We start from the raw sequence: 21,071 nt of genomic DNA, 5'->3' as shown, positions 1-21,071 counted from the left end.
CAATGCAGTCAAGAAATGTGTTTCTATCTAACTGTTGATCAAGTCACAGTTGCCTAGCAACTACGCAATTGTAACTTCTTCCATCAGTGATACTTAAAAGTTAACGTTGACCAAACCTGGCACCAAACTTCTCGTGTGTACTTGCACAACCTCTGGTTTGACCTGTAAGTCCCTGATTGGTCCAACAACAGTCGGGTGTCTTGAACCTGATTGGTCCAATCTGACACCTGATGTTAATGACACAATAGGTGGGGGAGTAGGGTAGGAAAGGATTTTTTTTGTGTCTTGAGGGAAGTTTTTTTAATGGGAGGGGGGGCTGGGGGGGATTTGGGCAAACAGAAGTGAGAGGAAAATAACAATGCAAAGAGTAACAGAGATGAGTTTGTAGGGAAAAAAGACATTTAGAAAAGAAAGAGAAAGAACAACTAACTTAAAGAAGAATTTATCAACCAAAGAGTGCATTGTAGAGGAGGAACTTATCAAGAAAAGAATAAAAGAAAAGAGTGTAAAGACGTAACTGGAAATGAAACAAAATTTTGTGTTTGACAAGGGGTGAAAAAACAAAAAAATTGGGGTATGGGTTTCATGATGTAAATAAATGATAGAACAACAGGCTGGTACTTGATTGGATGACTGGGGGAGGCATCTGATTGGATGACTGGGGGAGAACCTGATTGGATAACTGGGGAAGGTATCTGATTGGATGACTGAGGGAGGTCACCTGAGGTCAGACTTACTTATCAAACCAGAGATTCTGCAGGTGCAGCATGATGGGATTGGTGGTGAAGAGGTGCTGCTCATTGAAGTCCTTGGTGTCCTTGTAGGTGTGGTGCCACGGGACGGGGGCGCGGATCACGCGGTGAGGGAAGGAGCGCGGGATCCAGGAGATGTGCAGCCTGCTCTTCTCCTTCTCATCCTTCAGGACGTAGTCCACTGGGATTGATGGAGAAGTGTGTCAATCGAAACTAGGGTGTGTTAGAAGTATGCTAGAAAATGCAACTTGAAATGCTGATTTCCATTGGGTAGTTGTCAGCTCACTAGCTAAAACAGGCCTTTTTTTCTGAAAGACTTGCATTGTAAGAGTAGAAGAACAGAGTTGCATACACAGCAATATTATGTACCTTTGAATTTCATAGCAAAGAAAAAAGCGTAAGACATTATGGGATATTAAGGGTGTAACTTTTTCAGTCTGCAACTTGAAGAAGGCCCCAAATACACGCAAGTGTTAAACTGTCCTAATATGTGACGTCACAAAGTAACTCAGCATGTGAAGGGTTAAATCAAGCCCCCTTCTCACCGATGCACTTCCTCAGAGTGAAGTTGTAGTCTCCCTCGGCCTCCTCTGTGAGAGCGGCTACCGTTTTGTTCAAGTCCGGGTTGGCGCGGAGGGCTTCTGGAATTCTGCTCTTGATGTTGGGCATCTGGTCTTCTGGAGCCGGAGCCAACATGGCGTCATTCACGCCTTTGGTGATGTAGTAGTAATATCTCTGTAGCATTGGTACAAAAAAACATGGTTTTTAGTGAGGCACTTTAATTTGGCTCCACTCCTAGGTTGCATTTTCATACGGTAATAAGTGGGGAGGGGGGCACGCAACACGGGGGAGGGAGGTTTATGAAAACACTACAACTCTTTTATGTTTTGTTGCACCAAATATTTCATGCTTTTGATATATCATATCGTGTGAAGGGAAGATCTGTGCTGCACCACAAATAGGATTTAAAACGGGCACACAGTACTACTCATACTCCCCACAAGGTACGCCAAACTCACCCAGCTTGATTCCTGGACATTGGGAAGTCAAAAAGATATGGTATGACTTTTTCAACATGAAACTTAGCTTATTACACTATCATATGTATCAAATTGAACAGAATATGAGGAATGTCATAAATTAACAATTATTATATTAATAAGCAGTTACGAAAATAAATTTCCCAGAAATCAGCCTTTTGAGGCTAAAAGTAATGAGTTGTCTACAATTTTCCATCATTTTTGCTCATATTTTTCCGACCATGAAACTGAAATTAATAGATTGCATTTCAGAAACAAATGTATTAATCTTAATATAATGTAGTATTTGAAATCATTACTACTGAGATTTTGGACTGAAATATAAATGATTATGATGAAGTCTAACCTCGAGATCTCTGTCAGAAGGTTCCCCCATTCTGCTGTTTTCCTCGTCTTCCCCTGACTTCATCACGTTGAGCTGCTGCACGGGGCTCATGGGACGGCTACCCGGCAGCGATAAAACGTCGCTCACGCCGTTGGTGGAACCGTTGGAGACATGGGCGTGCTTCACTGTCCCGTTGGTTGCACCATTCATACTGTAACAAGACAATAAGCTGGTTCACAGTTTGATCTGCGCATGCGCAGTGTGATGCATTGTGGGTATTACAATGTATATAGAGGTATGTTTGTATGTAATATGTAGAAAGAGGACTTTGTTGTTCAGAGATCAGAAACCTGTATGATAAGCTTAAGACATGAAGAAAACATGTATGGACATGGTATCAACTAGAAAAAAAGGAATTTAAAAAATATTAGTTAAGGCCCATCACTTTGACGACAAACATGCACATTTTGGTACTTACCCATTTTGCTTTTTGCCGTTGAGTCCGCGATGTCTGGGTACTTTTCTGGGACTAGGAGGAGATTTTGTAGCTGTGATCTCAGTTAAGAAACTTCATGAAGACATTATACATGGTAACTAAGGCATTGGAAGGCATTTCAGTACCAACCTAAAGAACTTGTCTCAAAATTTCAATGTATTTTGAATTTAAGTTATAAAAGCTATTGACTAAAACATTTCTTGAGCTCCTATCACACATAGCTGACCATGTGCTAGCCCTGATTATGAATGTTGAAAAAGCCGAGAAAGTCATGGCATTTTGCTTGAATGCAATCGACAGCTGACAGCTGGGTGAACTGAGAGCTTAAGCTAGGATGGATTCCAGACTATTTCCAACCTAGCACCAACTTAAAGCAAAGTCATGGGAAGGTCCTGAATATGTGACATGTGCAAAGAAAAGCATGACAAACAAACAGTTTTCTGTTTTGTGTTCTATTAGCCTTTGAAGGAACTTAAAACACTTCATTTTAAAATCCTTGTATGAAAAAGGATACGTGAAGGACTCCTGGGAGACCGTTTGGTGCCCGGCCTGGCGATGGGCGGGATAGTTTTGATGTTCTTGATCCTGAGATCGCTCGCTGTCGGCGTGTAGTTGTTGGCAATCGACTCACTGTAAACAAACAAAAACAACTGATCAACAAACATTTATGAAAGAAACAAATTCTGGACATTATACATTTGAATACACTTCTAAAATTAAGTATCAAATAACATCAATTTTTATAATTAAGCCATGAAAAGGTTTTAAAGACATATTTTTATTATCATAATGGCCTATAATTAGAACTCCTAGCATATCTTTTCTGCACTTTAAAAGTGAAAATGATTCAAAATTGTATGCTAGATCCAAGTCTAGTACTTGGAACCTTATGACACCTGTTAACTAGTCTAAGTGTTATTCGATACATGTACCTTTAAGTTTACTTCAGACTTAAATAATCCTTACCTGGGGGTTCGGCAGTACTTCTGTTCCTTGAAGGGTGCGGCCAGCGTCCAGGAGTGACCCTGCATGATAGGCGGGTGCTCGCTGTGCCGAAGCACCACCTACGGACAAATCAACAAGGTGCAAGTGATCAGTATATTATACAGTACATACATGAGTTATCATTTGAGCACCACATATCTCAAGTGCTTGAAAATAGACAACTATTGCAGGATGACAGTTGGTGACTTAACAAATTGTTAAAGTAGCTTTGGAAAATGCTACTTTATTGATATTATTTACCCCCCCCCCCATTTTGTCTTATAATTAGACTAACCTTCTTTGCATAGACTGTGAGGCTTAGTTATAAGTTCTCCCATATATAAGACTTAAATACCTGAGTGTCGTACATTATGAACAGTACTGCTGACATTGAAAGAGGATTTTGTGGTTCAGAGATCAGAAAACTATATGATAAGCTGGAGTTCAAAGGATTCAAAGGATTTTAGGTTTCAAAGGTCCAAAAGATAACTTCGTCAAGAGACTTTTAAAGTATGTCACTGTAATTAATAAATCTTATACAAAATGTTTTTGCATAATATGTAGTAACTATGCTGTATCAGGAGTTTTTTTGTAGGAACTTAGGTTTTAGCTTGCTTGCTCTAATTTCTAAATTAGACTTGCTCTTTGTTAGACTTCTATTTGGAATGAAAAGTTCTCAAGAGTCAACTGCAGGTGTATACAAAGCACCCTTCACTGCAGTGCAATCACAGTCTATCCCTTTAATACTTAATGGTAATTTATCTTACTAAGAACACACACAAAAAATTGGGCCACCTTGGAGTCGGACTGAACATTTTGCAACAGTTACTAAAGAGTAAAGTACTGTAATCATAGAGCTTTGCAACAACGCCACATTTAATTGGTTCCTGACTTAAAATACGAAACGTGTATGCCAACGACAGGTGTGTATACGCGACGTCTCTTGGCGATGAAAAAATCTGAACGCAGAAGTTGCTCTCGAGCACGGGAGCCATCACATCGTTTGCTTACATAACAAACAAACACAAAGGGGCACGAAAGGCCAAACAAAGGGCTACGTCTTTGGTAGCCAGGGTCTGCGTAACCAAATAACCTCAGGCCTGAAATAACGTGTGAATGGAGCACAAAAGGGAGCAACCACTAAAAGTAGGACGTGGGTTGAGGGGAGTTTTTACGAAAACAGCAAACTACATTTCTTTCAATTTTTTCCTCTCTAAAACCTAATATAAAATACACATGACAAATTTCTAGTTCTGTAAATTAGTAACAATTTTCATTTGGCATGACAGATACTAAAATTGCGTTTTTAACAATTACAACATTTACGAGTACCACCCTCCCCCTTATTTCTTAACTGGTTGACCCCTACAAAACCTTTGCAAGGTCTGTAAAATATCAGGTTTACTATTTAGAAGGCCCTTATTATGTTTTTTTAGTTCGATTGTGCAATGATGACTGTGCGTTTAGCTCTGAGTCACCAGTAGAATTCTTCAACTGCCTACAAAATCCAACATTATCATCATGGGATTTTCAGGGGCAGGTTTTTCTCAGGAATTATGTAATTATGGACAATTGAACAACAAGACTGTACTGAAAGGCACAGTTTAAACATTCTGTGGCTGACAGTAACATACAATGACAACTAGATATTTTAGAGCTTTAAAACTGATTAAAAACTGTTTCTCACAATTATTTACAATAGCTGAAAATGAATTATTTTATTCATTTATATACCCCGCTCAACAGAGACGACGGATGAAGATGATGATGATTTTATTTATAGGGGTTTTGGGCTATAAGAAATGATTCTTAACCTTCTACCTGCTGCCTTACCCTTCACGTAAATACAATTTGTTACAAAAGCTCCATCATGTTGTAATACTTTTTTTTAGTAATGATTATATATCTGATACACTGTACCACAATTGCAAACTGGTACTGGTATATGTGATGGACTGTAGCTTTATTAAAACCTGCAGCTGTGCTATCAAACGTACCTGGTAGAGCTCAGACGGTTCATTAGCGGCGGGTGTGGGGAGCGGTGGTAACCCTGGCAACCCTCGCGTTATACTGCTGTTGTGGATCGGAGATTCATTCATCTACAGAAAAGAGAATATTACATTGAGTTCAATGGCATTATAACATAGAAAATTGGTATTTGTCAAAAGTAGGTACACCATACCTTCTTATATATATAATTATCCAAAAGTAGCATTTCAGTAATTGCCTTCAAGTAAGCATGTCAGTGACATGTCAAAATACGTCACAACCCCGTGATTTAATTTGATATGGCCTAAGAAATTAACTTCCTACCTATTAAGATTAAGAACATAAAAAAGTGTACCTTTTAAGTTTTTCACATTTTAATTATCACATAATCTTTATAGAAGTACTATCCTCCATCATTAATCATATATATTTGCTTAATTTCCTTAAATCATAACTTCATGATGATTTTACCATAACAGTAATCAAACCATCATTTGATCCATAATCAACTCCCAAAGGTAGGACGTAGCACAATACTTTTGATTTGACACAATAATTTTTCACTCTAGTTCTGGATGCCAATTCACACGCTATCCTTCATACAAATTTCCTATCATATCAGTGACTTCATACAATATTAATGCGGAACGACCTAATTCGTGACAAGATGTGTGTAAGTACTGTAACCACATAACCATATGCTACCTCAAATCACAACATCAGTGGTTTAATTTGACACATGTGTCTGCCCAGGGGGTAGAGGGGTTGTGTTTAAAATGCACTTGTCAATGTACTACCTAAGGGGGCAACAGTGAGGGGTTGACAGGCACCAATAGATACTAAATAATCTGTTCTAAAAATGGGCAATATATACAGTATGCAAGGACACCAAGACAGACTCTGATTTTTTTTTCTGAACAATTTAACAAGTTGATGAACGATTGAATGAGATAAGTTCTCCATATGTGACAAACATTTGTTTAACAAGAGATGACATTTCGATATCTGTCATTTCCACTGATTGTTATCAGTAAAACTGGTCTAGCTTCAGTGCAGATGACAGACGGTCATCAAAAAGTTGACTGGTGTTTTAAACAAGTGGTTGTATTAAATAGTAAGTTCAACTTCGCTTGCTATTCAATCAATGCAACTTCTCTTTCAGACTACTATATTCAAAAGTCCATACTTGGATTAATTTCAAATCATTGAAAAGCCTAATGCTATCAATAAGATGTTGCATATTATAATGGTTACATTGTTTAACTTGTTCTAAATTCTTGCTCCATATAATGTTTGCTTCGCAACAATATCATTAGTGACACTTTGTTATTCTAGAACAGCACTTACAGGGAGTAACATTACATTGTATATAATAACAGTTTTTTAATTCAAACTTTCAGAAATTATGATAATCAAAAAATTGGGATACCAAAAAACAATGTGTGTGTAAAGGCTTATAGTTTCTTAAACTTAATTTCTCTCTTTTCAGAGTTGAGGGAAATTAGACATTACAAAATGGCATTTTTTTTTCGAGCAAGCTGGAAACTTTTGTCATTGGTGAACACACACTATTTTTGATGCTAATGAAAACAGACAACTGCATTTTCATTGTCTAATATCACAAATGTGTTGTAACATCTATTGACAGGAATCTACATTGTAATAAGCAAAACAATTTTAAAACATTTTTAGCTCCCAAACGTGCTAGAAAATTGTAATGTGTTTAGAAATTAACACTTTTAAAAGTGATAGTCAACCTTCAACATATTGCGAACTACATTTAACGTTAATTGTTATCAATTGAAAGAAATTAACAATTCAAATGAAAATAACAATCAGTTGTTTTCATAGTAAGGGCAATATACCAAACTTTGTTATATACAATGTAACAAGCAAAGTTAATTCAAATCAATTTGTGATTTTTTATGTTGTTTCTTGATGTTGTTTGTAAACAATATCAACCCCGCCATGACACTCCCCCTCAAAAGGCACTACGTTGATCGCTGCACTCAAACTAAATAACAACTAAAAACAAGTAAAATATTTCATTATCTTTCATCTGAAGCATTGTCACTTTATAAACCTGGGTTTACGTAACTTTTTGTCATGTCTTGGTGAAAGAATCTATAAATTTGAGGGCAAACTTGGCTCGAATCGCAGCGATTATAAAACACATGTAGTCTAAGGTATGTTTTTCATTAGCAAGAGTTATACATATTACAACATAAATGTTGACTTATTGCATCAAAACCTACCCGAAGACGTTCCATTCTTGAGTCTTGGTGTCTTTCTTACAAGATCAGCAAATCCTGAAGGATGTCACCAACCATTTTTGGTGCAAGGATTTCTGTAGCAAAAGTTCCTTCGCGGCGTCTTGGAAGATCACAGTGTCTGTAGAAAAAACTTCACAACCGGCGGGAATTCTCGACGCCTCCGACAAATCTCCAGGTTTCTGTGGAAAGCTGTGGATCTTGTAACACCCAGAACTTCTATATACAGCGGTATTACTGCTTCTAACTTGCGTCTGGGCTAAAAATTCGTGGTTTTTGTAGCAGAAATTGTAGCAGAACCCGATCGTGAGCGCCAGTGGCCCTTCAGACTGGATTACACATCCGGGGACTTGGTCGTCATAGAGACCGCTTGGTGTGCAATAATGGAGAAAGTCGCTACGCGGCGCTTATGAACAAGGTGGTGTTCGGGCAAGCTTTCAAGGCGCTTTCGAGGAAATTCTTGACGATGCCGTCTTTGTCGGGCCGTATTATCTTGTTTTGTAAAGGCTAAAGAAATTGGATTCAGGATGTCTACGCTCGGGCCGAAGAAACCAATATTCGTTGGAGCAAGCCGAGAGTTTTGCTCATGACGTCAAGGATGTGATGCGCAGGTGGAAATTTCATGCTTGCCCACCAAGAAAGAACAACACTTCAGACTTCCAAACTTTTATTCAAAGTTCTTTACATCAATGGTATGGCAAAGCAGATATGCTGGGAATCAGGAAATTCATGATTTTCTGACATGTTTTGGCAAGGAGGTTTCAACCTCCTTGGTGTTGATTACATGTTGCTACCTTTTTTTTAGACTACATAAAGAATATTACTCCAAAATTGTAGTAATTTCCCTCTGCCTATCTAATTAAATAAAATCATATATTATTCTATTTTTATTTTTAATATGCTAGTCATTGGTTCCAACTGGGCATGTGTAGCCTTAATAGGGCATTGTGGGTAATATGTCAAAGTTAAAGGCCCTGAACGTATAAACAGTTCTTTTCTAGACCAAGAATGCATTATATCACCTTGACATAACGTCCTTACTTAGACCATGCTTAACACATGTCCAGACATTTTTTATTTATTTAAGTCACGTGCAGTGGCCTTCAAATTTGACACTGACCCACAATGCATCACACTGTGCATGCACAGTCATCATCAATGAACTCATAATTCAAATTCTTATGAAATCAAATATCATCATGATGATATTTTATCTCTTTTTATTTTTCAAATTTTGCATAAATTCCTTCAAGTTGTTTTGGAAAGAGTCTGTCTGAATGAATCTGGTGATTTCCTCGACTTCCCTCTCCCTGTTGTGTTCGAAAGCCTGCAGCAGTTTTCTGCGGAGGTTGGACTTGGTGAGGATCCTGGCTGCGTCTGGAACCTGCAGCCACTGACGCAGCTCTGACTCAGCCGCAGACATCATGTCTGTCTCTGGAACAACCTTAACATAGAGAAAACAAAAAGACATCAAGGATTTTTCATGGGGGAAAAACACTAAGACATCAAGGATTTCATGCCTGAATGATTTATCAAATACTGACAAAATACTAGTGATATTTTTCAAAATTATATTTCCGAAAGCAAAGATTTTCAGCCAGCCAGTCAGTCAGAATCATGTTTTAGGCATCATTTTTATATTGGTTTTTAATATTGGTCTCCGTGTTCGGGTCGAATTACCCAGATTGAACACAACTGAACACAGTTCGGGTTCTAGAAAAGGTGGGAACTTTGCAGCCCTGATTTGACCACCATGCTAGGCCTAATCAATCAATCAATCAATCAATCAATCAATCAATCAACCAACCAACCAACCAACCAACCAATCAATCAATCAATCAATCAATCAATCAATCAATCAATCAATCAATCAATCAATCAATCAATCAATCAATCAATCAATCAATCAATTAATCGCCTTTATTTATACTGGAAATGCCCTGTCAGCCTTAGGCGCTCTTCCCAGAGGTCCAGTCGAAATCAAGAGGGTTGAATACTTAGTATTTAACCTCCTTGTCCTAATATTGTACCTTGTCCACCAGGCCCAGTTGTAGAGCCTCCTCAGGACTGTAGAGTTTCCCCTGAAGGATGGACAACTCTGCTTGTCTCTTCCCGATGATGTCTGACAGTAACATCTGTATCCAGGCTGGGGGGAACAGTCCTGCTCGCACAGCACTGATACCTGACAGAATAAATTATTCAAATCAGGACCACATTTACATAATCTAAGAAATTATGTAATAGAAATGCAATAGAATAGCCTGTCATTGGGTGGACAATGTCATCAAGTGCAACTGATATACTAATGATTTATGCAAAATGAGTACTGGTATCTTATTTGCTTAATCAATGAGAAACATTTATAACAAAAATATTAAAATCATCTGGCAAGGTATGAGATCATGGAACTCTTGTTTGCGTTTATGTTGATGCACATTTTAGTTCAATGCCACATGTAGATTAGGCTTCTACATGCCACTGGTATGTGGATGCCACAGTTTGTATATGTGTACCATTGTGATCAATACATTGTACAAAACACACCAAAGTTGACCAAACAAATTACAGTAGCAATACAACACAAATAGCAATTGATCAATGATCTCATTGATTGAATACTTGACTGACCAATGGTAAAGTTGCCAGCAGCCATGACTCTGTAGTCACAGGCCAATGACAGCAGACATCCCCCGGCAGGGGCGTGGCCTGTGATGGTTGCTATAGTAACCAGGTGGGACTGGTACAGGTTGATGATGAAGGTCTGCAGAGCTCGCCAGAAGGCTGTCACATGCTCGGGACCATGGCTCGCAGTCTGGGGATATTTCACATTACATTATTATGATGATTTAAAGACATCAGATGCAAATTCAGGACGTCATAACTAATATTTACAAGGAGGTTAACCTCCTTGATATTTATTATCCTGGATGAGGAAATCTGTCTGATATTGACATTTACTGCCATTTCTTAGCATATTTTTGTTATAATTTCTTACTTTATTTGAAATAGCGCCAAAACAACGAAGCTATGTGAAGTATCTCTTTATAATTTCAAGCACACAGTCAGAAAGCATGGCGAATTTCGAAGTTAAACTCATGACAACAAATTATATATCGAGAAAAATGTGATAAATCTTAAATAAAGAGCATTTTTTCGTAAAGCAATATTTCACTGTCATCATTATACTACGGTCAGTACGTACACAAACTACGCAAAGCACTTTTACGAGTGGGGAGGGGGGCAGACCAGAGTCAGTTCGCCCATGTCGATCCCGGCGCTGAAGATCCCGGGAAGGGAAGACGTCAGAACCATCCCGCGGCAGGAGTGATCGTCCTCCAGCTTCTCCAGCAGGATGGTCAGCTCCGTCAGGAACTCCAGGTTCAGGCCGTTAGCCGGCGGTCTCTGCATCCGCACTATGGCGAAGTCGCCATCCGAGCTTTTTGTCGTCTGCAAAAAAATATTCTTCTTCGACGTCTTTTGGCTACACAAGGCTCTTTTTCCCGGATTAAAGAGTGACGGCAAAAGAAACAGGCGTTTAGAAAACATTGCAGACTGCCTGAGAAGGCCCATGGTGGTTTTGTTTCACCGGAGAACACTTTTTGATTTTTTGGCAAAAATTGTGAAGATCGCGAAAACAAAACATCAGGTCGCCGCCATGTTTGTTCTCGTTCCCAAGCAAATGACAATCTCGTCCCCACGAAGAAATGCACCAGTTAATCAGTCATTGAAAGGCGTCACTGAAATAACGTTAAATAGGCGAAATAGTAAAGTGGATTGCCCCTCTAACCTTCTTGTTACCTTTGTCGAGAAGGAGATGTGTTAAGTACACCATATATTGTAGGGTTTGGCAATAAATGGTTACTAGTATACTCTCCAAGCAGAGGTTTGGGTTTCTCTTGGATTTCTCATTATGTAACTTACCAACTTAGGTGAACTTTCATGCTACATGTACTAGAGTTGACTTACATTCTTTTTAATTAAGAAAATCTGCACATTGAAACAAAAACTTTTGCTGTAAACCACACTTTATTGTATCAACATCTCAGAATTGTCCCCAAAAACAAGATAACATGATGATAGGTTATTATAAATGTATACATTACATTATCATCTTTTCCTCGCAAGTGGCCAGAGGACCTCACAAACATTCTGAAAGTATCCTCTGTGGTAAGGATTCCATCTACGATGTTGACATTTTACAGTAAATTTTGTCTTTCTCTGACTACCTTCTTCTTCATGTTGTTTTGTTTGCTTTGTCTTATGTCGCACTTTTCCTTTTGTGGTACTGTTTTTGTCCTGTTGTTGTTGTTGTTGTTGTTGTTGTTGTTGCTGAGAAGCAGGTTTCTTGTAGAGTTCGTTGGTGGTGACATTGTTGAGGGTGAGGTACAGATGGTATAGAGTAAAACCAACGAGTAGTACGGTGAGAGCACTGAGAGAAATCAGGAGGAAGATCATCCTTGGATGCTGCATGAACAGGTACTGTATAAGGAAAAACACAAAAATATATCTAACATTTTGAGTTTCATTTTTTTTTAAATATAGCAAAATCCAGAATGATCTCCAAAAATAAAAAAAATAAAAATCTGTTAAACAAGGTCTAAAAGACAATGGGCAATGCAAAATATTTTGTATTATAAATTATAAACCTAAAGACATTGTAAATAACACATGAAGCCATTTAGTTTTATATTGCCAACATTACAGGAAATGGAAAAAAGTTATTTTCTGAAAAATATTTCATAAGGTGAAGAAAATTGAAATGGCACTACAAACTACCAAAATCCTCTCTCTCACCTGGCACAAAGTGCGTAGGTCCATGGGCTGAGGTCTCCCATAGCGGTCCACATAATGGGCAGACCACAGCTTGTTGGCTTCCACTATCAGCAGCGCCACCTTGCAGGTTGCATAGGAAATGTAGCCACACAAGCAGCACAGACTGGCCAGGAAGCCCAGGAACAGACGGTGGTTCAGCCCACCAACACAGCAGTTCACCCACAGGCAGTGGTGGTCAAACCGGTACACACAGTGGTTACAAAATGCTGTAAGAGAAACAAAGAGTACAAGTTTTGAAGAGCTTGAGTGAGGAGGTTCACATACAAAAGGTTGCAGGTAGACTTTAACATGACAATGTTTGAAAACTTTGTTAGCTTTAAGTAATTTACTGCAGTTATCATTGTATTTCATGCATCTTTGAAATAAGTATGCTGGGCTAATTTTAGGGTACCACCCAGGAAATGACTCATTTTGGCGCTAACTTGTATGAAAGTATGAAATACAGATGCAAATGTGCTAATATGGGGCATTGGGGTATGTGTCAATATTGTATAATAGTACAGATTGCCTTAGTCAGAATATTCCAGCTTTGCCATCCTGAAATTGCATTGGATACCATTAAACTCACCACAGTGTTTGGACCTGGCTGGTTTTTCAAACTGACAAGTCCGGCAGTGTTCACTCCCTCTGTAAAGCCGCCCATCTACTCGTACAACTTAAGATGTTTCTCCACGTTTTCTTTGTGATCACTCCAGGATCTCCCATGCTTAGAGCACAGAACAGCACAGCATTGACACTCAGGATGTAGAGGGGTAGTTTCTGGTAGAGGGGGAGGGCGGGGGACTCATATAGAGCAGCGTAGTGTAGGACATCAAGCTGGAAGGTGGAAAAGCCGGATACAACCAGAATGATATACAGGCATTGGAAAAGTGGGTTTCTGAAAAGAAGAAAAAGACATTTAGAAGTTAGAGCATCGTGTGCATCTGTCAATCAAAATACTTTTGGATTCATGTTAAGTGATAAACCAATCAGCTACTCAATCTGCAAATCAATTAACTAGTAAACTTTAATTGATACATGTACCAGATGTTGCAGCCTATAAGATTTCTTAATTATCTGCACTCTCACTCAAGATGACAATACAGGTGCTGGGCTTGGTAAAAATTTTAATGTAACATTTCAAATCCACGGGTGGGAGGGTGGGAGGATTTTTTCGAGGATTTTCTAGAGTGGCTGCAGTAACAGCACGATAAGAACGGAAACCAAATGTGACCTCGGGTCAGAGGTCAGAAGTCATTTCCGTGCAGTCAATTAACTGATTTGGTTCTGCGCCCCAAATACTGACAATTATCTGCACTCTCACTCAAGATGACAATACAGGTGCTGGGCTTGGTAAAAATTTTAATGTAACATTTCAAATCCACCGAGACCAAGCCCATAGGGAGACAGTAGGGTGGGGAGAGTGCAGTAAGTGTAGTAGTGAGGCCGGAGGCGGAGGGAGGGAAGCCGAAACAAAGGCCGCAAGGGCCGAGGGGCTAACAATGAATCCGTAGAACAAGCGCCGAGGGGCTAATAGCGAATTGGTACAACAAACGCCGACACTGCGGTGCGGCGACAACTGGCTAACAAGTAGTGGGCTAAAGAACCGAAGCATATTGCGAAATTGGTGGATACTACATGCGAAACTGACGAAATTGGTAGATACTAAGGCGAAACTGACGGACAAGCTGAACAACGGGAACCACTAGGTACTAACATGGAAGTTCGCCAAGTCTATTATGTAAACGGTACAAAACTGGCTCAGAGCAGGGCCGCTAGTAGCAGTAACGGGAGATACGTAGGACTGCCCTGTCATGCCTAATACAGGTAGTCAAACTAGTGCTAAGACATGATATATCCACGTGAGAACAGGAGGCCGCACAAAGGCATCAGATAAATCCACAGTAGAACAATAAACGAGAGTTCGTGTAGAGTTCGTATGAGTCTATACTGCGTCCCGGTCCGGTTCCAGGAAACCTTGGTTGATTCTGGTCGCAAGTAGAGTCGCGAACGAACGTCGCTGCTCGAAGGAGCTGTCAAGGTACGACTGGAAAGCGTCCGAGCTCCAGTCACCGAGCAGTTTAATGATCTGAGGATCAGCTCCGCAATGCCACGCGAATGTTGCTCCGCCGCGGCGGAAACTATGGCCGGAGTAGTCACCTGACGGCAGTCCAGCGGCCGCGAGCAGAGTTTTGAGATGTGCCACCAGAGAGGCATGTGTCAATGATACCAACCTGCCCGCCGAGCCCGGTACGAGGAAGGCTGGAGAGTCCGATCCAACCGGGAGGAGGCTGCACATGTTGACGTACGCGTGTCGTGGGCACAGGGGATGACCGGGGATGGCCGGCACAGGAAGCAGCAGGACCCTCTGCTTGAACTGTAGAGTCTTGGACCATGTTATACGCACCACAAGTCCGTCCGAAGTGACGCGGATAGCACCCCGAGTCAGGTGCTTGCCTGGGTCAAACGCAGACGTCGTCTTAGGCACGAGATTCGACTTCCGAAGTAGTGTGAAGAAGGCAACGGTGTACGCCGCCCACAAGGTGGCATGAAGCGGTCTATTTAGATCCAGATGATCCCGCAGCCGCAGGAGGATAGCCGGAGTGATCGGAAGTGTACGCTGCGGAATGTGCGGGGATTGTCGGCGGAACGAGGAAAGGACAAGGCGTAGCTCGAACGCGTCAGACGGGGGAGGCTCGCACCCTTGGAATCGTTGGAGCAGTCTGGCACCGTGGATGTAGATCTGGACCGTGCCGGGGCTCTTCAATGAGCGTGAGAGGAACTGAGCGTATCTGGTCAGAGTCCTCGCGTCTGTGGGAATGGCTGGAAGCCGGAAATACTCACAAAACAACAGGAACGCTGTCCACTGAGTCCGTAAGTTAGCGTAGGTACCAGCGGCAAATGCAGACCTCTTGGCCGCCTCGACGTCATTGTCCAAGCGCTGAAGCTGCGTGTGAAGACCTGTAAAATTACAACTGAGTCAGTAAATCGAATTGATGCAACGATACTTCTACCTCACAGGCGTGCATGTGTGCTGATAACGCAGAAACTCGTTCTGGTGGTAGTTGGAAGACGTCCAGCGACTGAGGTGATCAGCAAGGCGATTCTCGAGGCCAGGGATGTGAATGGCGCGAAGCTCGAACTGTCCTACGGCCGCACAGAGCCACAGATTCCGTAAGCAGGTTGGAGAACGGGGAGCGGCTCCGGCCAGAGTTCAACACAGTAACCGATGCTTCATTGTCACACATGACTACTATCCTGCTGCCGGCCCAGTGTTTGCCCCACAGCCGTGCGCAAACCAAGATGGACAGTAGCTCCAAACTGTTGATGCAAGGGTTTGACGCGAGCACGGAAGGCGGAAAAGTGGCGTGGAAGTATTCCCCAGTGCTGTGGATCGGAGAAAGCCGCCGCAGCCTGTCAGACAGGCGTCTGAACTGAAAACAGCATCGGGTTCCGTCCAGCCGGTCCGCGGAATTAAGGAGACACCGTTGTAACAAGGTAGGAACGTAGACCACCATAGAAGGTCTTTGCGAAACTCACAGTCTATACTCAGCCGCTGGTGACGATCCGAATAGCGTCGCAGGAACAATATCATCCGTGAAACGAACAATCTTCCAGGTCGCACGCACGACCCCAAGAAGTGTAGCTTTCCCAACAGAGACTCAACTTCATGTCTGCGAACACTGGTCTTGACACGCCAACGGTCCAACTCGGCCAACGTGTCGGAAAGTCTCTCCGGTGTCACTTCGATAGTCATGCGAATAGAGTCCACTGTGCGACCGAGAAAGACAATACGAGTGGACGGCGGCGTGGCTTTGTCGTCCGCCTCGATTAGTCCGAGGTACCGTAATAGCCGACCTAAAGTATCGAACGCTAACTCGGCCCTGTGCGGAGAGTCTGCGCCGCCGAGATCGTCCAAGTAGTTGACACAACGAAATCCGCATCTATTATATATGAACGCGACGGCGTCAGTCGTGCGCTGACACGCCTGTGCGCTAGAACGTAAGCCGAAGGGGCAGACCACGTCCGCGTAATCGTAACCACGCCAGGAGAATCCCAACAGGTGATAATCTGCAGGGTCCACGAACAACTGTCTGTATGCGCGGCGAAGGTCACGTTTAAACATGAGACATCCTGGGCCGGCGTTGACAACTAACGCAACGAAATCATCCATGGAGGGGTAGCGAAGCCGATGCGGCTGACCGAGATAGGTCCCGGTGGGTATCCCGTCGTTAACTGAAGACCCGGGCGGGTAACTAAAGTCCACTACGATGCGACGATCCGGAGAGGCTTTCTTTGGCACCGTCTGCAACGGATTGCACACCAAACCGGGACTGAACGTGGCCGGCGACAACGGCCCGATTGTTGCTCCGTGCGACAACTCAGTGCTGATGAACCTGTCCACGTGACTGGAGTACTGCAAAGCCGAGGGGTGGTTGGTGCGCGGCACTCGCGGTTGCGCGGATGACTCGTAATTAACTGGAAAGCCGAACTCCAGGAAGTCACATAAGACAGTGTCATGAAAACCATCTAGGAGACCTCGCCAGGCGGAAACGTGTAGCTTGGTGGGTACTGGAATGCGCTCGGACTTAAAATTGGGTACGCCTGACTGTCGAACCCGAGCATGCCTCGCGAAGTCCACTACGCTGGGTGTTGGCCGATCCGTGGGGAAATCCGTGACGAACGTACGTACGCTGAGTTCATTCAATAACTTGACAGAAGAATCGAAGTCCATTCCGCCCGTGCGGAGATCTGACAACATTACATCCTCACCTGAGGAAATTACTCGGGACGCTGGCCGAGCCAAGTCCGATCCGCTTGTGCGGACATTTGACAACAATACATCCTCGTGTGAGGAAATAACTGGAGACACTGGCTCATCCAGAGCCGACCCGCTCGTGCGGAGATTTGACAACAATAAATCCTCTTGTGAGGGGACAGCACGTGCTGCAGTAAGTAAACTACACGGCTCCGACACGTCTGAAGAGCCCGGCTGTGATAAGCACTCTTGCGTAACACTATCGCTAAGATAAACAACGTTCATGTCGCAATCCGAGAAGAAGCCAGAAGTGCACTGGTCGATGAGATCGGGATACAATGAAATACTAGATAACAAATTGTCACGTACCGAATGTTGCAAATTGTCACTTACAGAATGTTGCAAATTGTCGCTGACAGAATGTTGCATGTCCGGAAGTAGTCATGCGGAAGACGACTTGACGTTGGCCCCGTTATCGGTAGATGAAGCGCGTTTCTCTTCGGCTTGCTTCCTGTGGCAGTCAGCGGCTGAGTGTTTGAACCTCTGCGAGGTCTTGTTCCAGCAGTAAGAACAAAGGTGGTCAAAACGACACGTATCAGCGGCGCACTCGTTCCTAGAGAACCGAAAGCAGAAGCGTGGAGGATCGGATTTCTTGGGCTGTCGACGCGCGGCGGACCCGGCAGGCTTGATCTTGAGCGGATCGGCATCAAAGTAAATCTCCTTCAGGGCTACCCAGTCGTCCGACCATGAGCCTGGCTTCCGGAGCGCTTGTTTGACCGCCGCTGCATGAAAAGACCGAACCACGGTCCAGTCGTACCTAGCCAGTTTGTTACACGTATATTCCAACAGTGCTATGCGCCCCATCAGTTCATAGGAGGGTAGGCCGGGATTGCGCAATAAACCCATACAGCCAGCCAGGAATTCTTCCATCTCGAGCTCGTCATACTTCTTCGTTTCCGCTGAATGAAAACTATGGACGAAAGACTCAGGAGATAGGATTGCCTTACCTTTCTCTGGCTTCTTGCCCGCGCCGACAAGATCCCCATACTTTGTGGATACGAGGCTCTGAAGCGCGGCATCCTCGCGGAGCTGGGCTAACGTAATGTCTGCTTGCCCGAAATCCACATGCTTGCGTTCATCGTCTTGAGTTTCGTCCGTCTTGCTCCCGTCCTTGGCCGTAGGAAGTGGCGAGGTTGTAGTGGTGTCTGTGGCCAATTCCTTCTCAAGCGCATCCACTTCCCGCTGAAGCTTCTTCAACTCTAGGCGCTGAGTAAGCTCTGCCTTGCGCTGTTGTAGCTCGGCCATGGTGCCTTGCATGCCTTGACCCACAGCGCCGTTGTCTTCCAGAATCCCCGTGCAATCCTTGCCAGCAACGCCCGATTTGTGCAGGGCGACGTCCAAATGGCATCCTGGACACTTCTTCGAACGTTTGGGAGCCATATCTTCCGAAAAATTGTCGGATTTGAACGAGAATTTTTGAGGATTTTTTCGAGGATTTTCTAGAGTGGCTGCAGTAACAGCACGATAAGAACGGAAACCAAATGTGACCTCGGGTCAGAGGTCAGAAGTCATTTCCGTGCAGTCAATTAACTGATTTGGTTCTGCGCCCCAAATACTGACATACATAGTTAAAAGTAAAAAGAAAAGAAGACCAGGAGTGAAGCTGTTTTCTTGAATCACTGAGACTTGTACAGTGATTTGTGGTTAGCCGTGGCGACTATTGATTCGGGCTTACATTGCATTACCCTCAGCAATAGTCGTGGAAAGATCCATTGGCAGAACTGCACATTTCCCGTTGGCTGCTCGATGCTCCGTTTTTGACCCGGTTTTTTGCTGTCCCGAGCTTCCCTACAATATAACTCCACAATTGGCCGGGTTGCCGATGTTTAGATCAGCCTAAATATTCCACAGCGCGACAGAAAAGTAGTAAAATAGCTAGTCGGCACAAGCTGGCGCCATCTTGGATATAGTCGGGAATGTCCGCTACCGCCGTCGGGAAGCGTCACGATTACCGAAGCCCGACCGAAAGCTCTCCGATTATAACCGGAAAGGCTACCGAGTGTTCCCGACGGCGGTAGCGGACATTCCCGACTATATCCAAGATGGCGCCAGCTTGTGCCGACTAGCTATTTTACTACTTTTCTGTCGCGCTGTGGAATATTTAGGCTGATCTAAACATCGGCAACCCGGCCAATTGTGGAGTTATATTGTAGGGAAGCTCGGGACAGCAAAAAACCGGGTCAAAAACGGAGCATCGAGCAGCCAACGGGAAATGTGCAGTTCTGCCAATGGATCTTTCCACGACTATTGCTGAGGGTAATGCAATGTAAGCCCGAATCAATAGTCGCCACGGCTAATTTGTGGTATACTATTGATATTCAAGTAAATCATTTTCCAATTAAGAATTTGTGCCACATACAGTAGTTGTGGTTATACTGCACTGTACTGTACCTTGTGTAAGCTGCGTAGAGCCACAGGTTTTCAATCTGTCTTCTAAAAATGGATGGTAGACAATGGTGGAAACACCAGTAGCTTCCCTACAAAACAACAGGAATAGCAACAGCAAGATATCAAAACCAACAGTTTAATCTTGATTACACTTTAACATATGCCTTTTCTAGTTACTCAATGTAATATTGGATTTTAAAAAGTTGGGCTAATATAAATGCTACATGAAACATGACACAAACACACACTTATGTTGTAATTGTTGATTTTCTTGCCTACACACTAAGTAACAAACTTCACACTAGACAACTACGTATGTATGATCATGTATGGTACTCAAGCCTTCAAGAGAATTACATGATTTTTTAAAAATACATTTTAAGTCTGGAAATGTCTTACCTTAATGATTGTCCTCCTCAGCTTGCCCACATAGCCCCGCCTGTGAAATGAACTGTTCCCAAACCAGAGTACGTATGTCAGGACGATGAACACACCCAAGTACAGGGTGGACAGCAGGAGGAAGTCCATTCTTCTTCTTGTCTAGAACAAGAAAGCAGAGATTCCAGACTCAGACCCATTTCTCCAGTGTCTCCCCCCTCCCCCCATGCTGTCAACCTACTCTGTCCAGCCAGACAAGCATTATACATGCACAACACCATCCAAATAATTTCTTTGTACCCTTAAGTCCTAATCCTAATCAAAACATAACTTGTCAATTTTAAACTCTCGACCACCTTTGGCATGTGATACTTTTAGAAATTGTTTCAATATTTCATGTTACTTTGCAAACTACATTTTCTTAGCTTTTTCATGAACGATTTACTCAACATTCAGCTTATGAAAACCCATCACACGTGGACCTACACACTTACGAGGCACACAAAAGATCACAGTTAAAGCAAACAGAGTAAAAACAACACCTGTATGACGATTTAGAGTCGTTTGTTGTCACGTTTTGCCCCACCTGTTCAACTCTCGAACTCTCTTCTGTCACTTCCGGGTTTTTGACCTCTCACCCCACATGACGCCACGTGATAGACGAATATTCCATAGTACAAACGGGGTGCCTTTTTTTTGCTACACAAATAATAACAACACAAATCATTAATCAGGTGTATATTATGATGTTGATTTAGTGTTTCTACATGATTAGTAGGTGAGTCACTAGATTTTTGATAAGTCTATATTGTATTGCA

General features: G+C 42.6%; 4 protein-coding genes across 4 annotated transcripts in view; all 4 read right to left on the bottom strand.

Moving 5' to 3' along the window:
* The window catches only part of LOC109483409 (dynein heavy chain 3, axonemal-like), a 48,495-nt gene extending 40,267 nt beyond the window's left edge, over window positions 1-8,228 (bottom strand). Inside the window, exons 1-8 of the mRNA XM_019786420.1 lie at window positions 7,842-8,228; window positions 5,595-5,696; window positions 3,580-3,677; window positions 3,128-3,243; window positions 2,596-2,665; window positions 2,139-2,328; window positions 1,298-1,487; window positions 738-933 (exon numbers count right to left, since the gene is read on the bottom strand). Of these exons, the coding sequence (XP_019641979.1) occupies window positions 738-933; window positions 1,298-1,487; window positions 2,139-2,328; window positions 2,596-2,665; window positions 3,128-3,243; window positions 3,580-3,677; window positions 5,595-5,696; window positions 7,842-7,856 (977 nt within the window). The 5' untranslated portion in view covers window positions 7,857-8,228. The remainder of the gene's footprint in view (window positions 1-737; window positions 934-1,297; window positions 1,488-2,138; window positions 2,329-2,595; window positions 2,666-3,127; window positions 3,244-3,579; window positions 3,678-5,594; window positions 5,697-7,841) is intronic.
* An 836-nt stretch (window positions 8,229-9,064) lies between these two features.
* Window positions 9,065-11,398, bottom strand: LOC109483386 (enoyl-CoA delta isomerase 1, mitochondrial-like). Its single transcript, XM_019786391.1, has 4 exons — window positions 11,103-11,398; window positions 10,485-10,668; window positions 9,887-10,038; window positions 9,065-9,300 (listed from the first exon to the last, which is right to left on the bottom strand). The coding sequence occupies exons 1-4, from the start codon at window positions 11,262-11,264 to the stop codon at window positions 9,067-9,069; spliced, it is 732 nt and encodes a 243-aa protein (XP_019641950.1). The 5' UTR covers window positions 11,265-11,398; the 3' UTR covers window positions 9,065-9,066.
* A 545-nt stretch (window positions 11,399-11,943) lies between these two features.
* Window positions 11,944-20,864, bottom strand: LOC109483369 (probable palmitoyltransferase ZDHHC4). Its single transcript, XM_019786374.1, is given in 8 exon segments — window positions 11,944-12,335; window positions 12,651-12,895; window positions 13,258-13,335; window positions 13,338-13,373; window positions 13,376-13,566; window positions 19,879-19,964; window positions 20,275-20,415; window positions 20,796-20,864. Coding segments are annotated over 7 exon segments (1,137 nt in total). The 5' UTR covers window positions 20,404-20,415; window positions 20,796-20,864; the 3' UTR covers window positions 11,944-11,963.
* Window positions 17,409-19,039, bottom strand: LOC109483379. Its single transcript, XM_019786383.1, has one exon. The coding sequence runs from the start codon at window positions 18,865-18,867 to the stop codon at window positions 17,869-17,871; it is 999 nt and encodes a 332-aa protein (XP_019641942.1). The 5' UTR covers window positions 18,868-19,039; the 3' UTR covers window positions 17,409-17,868.
* Window positions 20,865-21,071: the final 207 nt, after the last annotated feature.

This window comes from Branchiostoma belcheri, unplaced genomic scaffold, assembly GCF_001625305.1.
Source record: "Branchiostoma belcheri isolate BF01 breed outbred unplaced genomic scaffold, Haploidv18h27 scaffold64, whole genome shotgun sequence".
Lineage (NCBI taxonomy): Eukaryota > Metazoa > Chordata > Leptocardii > Amphioxiformes > Branchiostomatidae > Branchiostoma > Branchiostoma belcheri.
Note: the sequence above shows the minus strand (reverse complement) of the source record. Positions and strands in the feature narration are given on the sequence as shown.

Excerpts from the sequence above, each read along its gene's own strand:
- LOC109483386 (XM_019786391.1), bottom strand. The coding sequence starts at position 11,264 with ATGCAGAGACCGCCGGCTAACGGCCTGAACCTGGAGTTCCTGACGGAG. Across the intron at positions 10,669-11,102 it reads ACATGGGCGAACTGACTCTG|ACTGCGAGCCATGGTCCCGA; the intron begins GTCTGCCCCCCT and ends AAATATCCCCAG. Across the intron at positions 10,039-10,484 it reads TGCTGGCAACTTTACCATTG|GTATCAGTGCTGTGCGAGCA; the intron begins GTCAGTCAAGTA and ends TTATTCTGTCAG.
- LOC109483379 (XM_019786383.1), bottom strand. The coding sequence starts at position 18,867 with ATGGCTCCCAAACGTTCGAAGAAGTGTCCAGGATGCCATTTGGACGTC.